This window comes from Armigeres subalbatus, chromosome 3 (genome assembly GCF_024139115.2).
Source record: "Armigeres subalbatus isolate Guangzhou_Male chromosome 3, GZ_Asu_2, whole genome shotgun sequence".
NCBI classification, from domain to species: domain Eukaryota; kingdom Metazoa; phylum Arthropoda; class Insecta; order Diptera; family Culicidae; genus Armigeres; species Armigeres subalbatus.
Window position 1 is genome coordinate 102,797,202 of NC_085141.1, and position 3,674 is coordinate 102,800,875.

At 41.0% G+C, this 3,674-nt stretch overlaps 1 protein-coding gene across 1 annotated transcript; it reads left to right on the plus strand.

Moving 5' to 3' along the window:
* Nucleotides 1–600: 600 nt before the first annotated feature.
* Nucleotides 601–2,839, plus strand: LOC134225644 (integrator complex subunit 10). Its single transcript, XM_062705895.1, has 3 exons — nucleotides 601–909; nucleotides 975–1,236; nucleotides 1,329–2,839. The coding sequence occupies exons 1-3, from the start codon at nucleotides 716–718 to the stop codon at nucleotides 2,757–2,759; spliced, it is 1,887 nt and encodes a 628-aa protein (XP_062561879.1). The 5' UTR covers nucleotides 601–715; the 3' UTR covers nucleotides 2,760–2,839.
* The last annotated feature ends 835 nt before the right edge of the window (nucleotides 2,840–3,674 follow it).

Genomic DNA, 3,674 nt, shown 5'->3' on the forward strand with positions numbered 1-3,674 from the left:
ACAAAACGCGCCGATCACTTTTTAAGCACCTTTAAAATCGTCGCCAATATCGTCAATATTAATCTGTGGTAGTTCAAAGCCAAATTATGAAAATATGCATGAAAAATAGTACTAAATTTCGGGAAATAATGTGATTATTGAAATCAAACAATTTTGTTCACAGTTGATCTGACAGATCTTATGGCCATTTTTCCTGGCGACGATTTCGGCGACGATTTGCTTTGCGACGATTTCAAATCGTCGCGGCCGATAAGGTGGGAAATTGATAATATTTACTAGATAAAGATTGTCGCTGTCGTTGCTGTCCGGAACATCTTTTGCTGGCGATGATATAGGAAAGCTAAATGTCAAAGAAGGAAAATCCATACGATTTGACAGCTTGGTACCCAACATGTTCCGTACAGCAGAACAAAGAGAACCGAAGCGACAATCTTTATCTAGTAACTAAAATATCTTTTCATTGACCCCATCACGTAAATGATTCAGTAATAATGTTTGAATATTTATTAATTTTTCCAACATTTCCCTTTACTTTCGGCCACTGTAATATACAAACGCTTCCATTTGGGGTGTTCATTATGGGTTCATTATTCTGTCAAAATTTAGTCGGAAATGAACCAACAGCAGTACCGCCGCTGAATGTTTGTTGTGTTCGATGATTATTAAAATTTTGATAAATTTTTATTTTATTCACTTATTAACATAAAAAAACTGAATGATGGAAGTGCTCTCAAGTGAAAAATATCTAATTGCTCGTGCCAAAGAAACCACCAATCCGTATACGGCTAAGGCATGGATCATCGCGGCCAAGACGCTTTTTCCGAACGATTTTGGCGTCCAGTTCGAAGCATACGAAATCGAGAAAAATGCCAATAATTTTGAGGAAGCTGCCAAATGTTTGAGTTATATGTAAGTTGGATCAAAATGTTGGAACATAGGCCCTATTTCATTTTTTTACATTCCCAAAAATCCAGTATAATGACATTCCAAAATGCACATCAAACACCAGCCAATTTACTGAATGAAATATCGTCGATGACTTCGGCGCTTCGTGTTCCGGAGGGGACCACAACGTCTGAGCAGGAGTTTTATGTAAAAATGTTTCAGTATATTTCGTACGAAGTTCAGCACAAGATTCTGCTGTTAACCGCTGCTCATTCCAACAACAATCTGGACCATTGTCGTTTGATTTTGCTGCTCTTGAAGCGATTCCCTCAAGCGATATCAACCCATGCTGTAAGTAGATACCATTTTTGTTACATTGATTTATTAGGGTTGGATTCAAAAACATAGTTGCAAGCTAAGTTGTCGTTATTTCCATCTTTCAGCCTCGATTGTTGGAAACATTGGTTCAAAATATAGCGATCCCGAGTTTTAAGGAAATGTTGGTACAGGAAGCAATCCCGCTTGTGTATAACAGACCGCCTGAGTTGCAGGGTAAGCTGGTTCATCAAATCATGGCTGTATGCTTTGAGTACTATCTCAATCAGATGCTCACTGAAGCAGAAGACAAGGCTCGAGTGACTGTTGAATGCTGGAGAAAAATATTTGATATTCTCGAGTTTTGCGGAAAAATTCTCAAATGGGAACCTTTTGCGCCGTACAAAAAAGGCTGGAGTAAGGATATTTATTGGCAGAAGATCATTCAGATAGTACAATCTGCTCCACCACGACCTTCTGAGAACAAACAAATCCTGTTCTGCGCAACGATTGTATTCATTCTTTCGCTACAAGAGTACATAAATTTTTCTCGTTTAAAAGGAAAGGATAGTGAAATTGAAGTAATTTTGGTTGAAGGTTTGAAGGATTTCAAAATTGACGTGAAACGACGACAGATGGAATCGGTGTTGGAGATTCCCCAGGTAGTTGTCAACGGACCGGTTAACCCGGATGCGCCTAACTGTTTGGTGACATCGTACAATTGTTGGCAACTGTTGCATTCAAATGAAATTTTGAAGAAGGATTTTACTCAGCTTATTATTCGCATACCGGCACTGTCACTATGGATCCAAAAATTCCTCCTTGATTTATCGGTATACGTCGGGCAGCATGAGGAAACCCATTCGCTGTTGCAATCGCAAAATGCACGTATTATGTCCCCGTTAGAGAAGAACGTTCGTTTGTTTGGGCTTGCGCTTGTACAAGGCAGCATTAATGTGCATTTGTTCGAATTGTTAAACAACATTTTACAAAACCTTCCCGTCACAAATGGGCACTACTTGCAGAATGTTGGGCTCTATTCTGCACCTCGAGTATTGATGCTGATTCCGCTGACCAAGCGTGCCATTCTCCATTACATAGTGCAAACCCTCATCACTCTACTCAAAGCCAAATTGAGCGATCCTGATTGTTCCAACTCCGTAATAGGGAACCTTCTCGTATTAAGTCAGCTGAACTGGCCTCATGAATCGACAATAGTCGAAATAATTTTCGAAATAATCAAATCGCGTCGTCAGTTCAGCTATCCCGTTTGGACCAGTTACGTGGTGAATGTGGAAATTGTTGAAGAGTTTATGTACTTGTGGCAAAACTGCCCGGATGTGAAGTTGGAGCTTTCGCTGCCGACGAGCAGCAGCAACCTTGCGGCTGCCAGTTCCAGGCGTATCGGAACGCGAGGAGTGGATAAAGGTGCGAAAGAAGACTTCAAACAAGCAATTAGACAGCAGATTGCACGTAGTAATGAAGATTTAGATGAGCTACTAACGCAATTCTTGCAACAACAGCACATGGTGTTGTTGCAAAATATTTTCGAAAAATGATGGACTGAGTGAGTAGTACAAGCAATAGAATATTATGTTTTTCCAATACTGTGGACCTACTTTGAATGTATTCAATTATATATTGTTCGAGTTTATTCATTCTGTCCGAAATATTCTTGTAAAATACTCGCCCTCTTCTCGTCATATCTCCGTGGTGTGAACACGAACCGACGGAGAGCTTCTGTCATCGCATTTTGCTCCAGCCATTTGGCGATCCTGCCAGGTTGTTTTTTGTATCCTGACGGCCTGACGCTGATTTCAAAAGGTGAGTTGATTTTAGGAGGTTAATGTGCGAAAAATACATTAATGGTTTGAAAGGAATCACAAGTAAGGTGGTTTGTATTGCAACAGAGCGCGTCTGGAAGACCGCTGGAAAATGGATTGTGATTTGGAAAATTAAATACAAAGCGCGTCGGGACTAGAAATTGAATTGTGGTTTAGTAAATCACAAAGCGCGTCGGGACGACCGCTAGAAAATGGATTGTGTTTTGGAAAATCACAAAGCGCGTCGAGGCGGCCGCTAGAAAATGGATTGCGGTTTGGAAAATTTCAAAACGCGTCTGGAAGACCGCTCGAAAATGGATTGTGGTTTGGAAAATCACAAAGCGCGTCTGGAAGACCGCTGGAAAATGGATTGTGGTTTTTATTGCAACAAAGCGCGTCTGGAAGACCGCTTGAAAATGGATTGTGGCTTGGAAAAGCACAAAGCGCGTCGGGACGACAGCTGGAAATTGAATTGTGGTTTGGAAAATCACAAAGCGCGTCTGAGAGACTGTTCGAAAACGGATTGTGGTGTTTTAGACTGCTGGAAATAGATTGTGGTTTGGAAAATCACAAAGCGCGTCGAGACGACCGCTAGAAAATGGATTGCGTTTTGGGAAATCACAAAGCGCGTCTGGGAGACCGCTGGAAAAA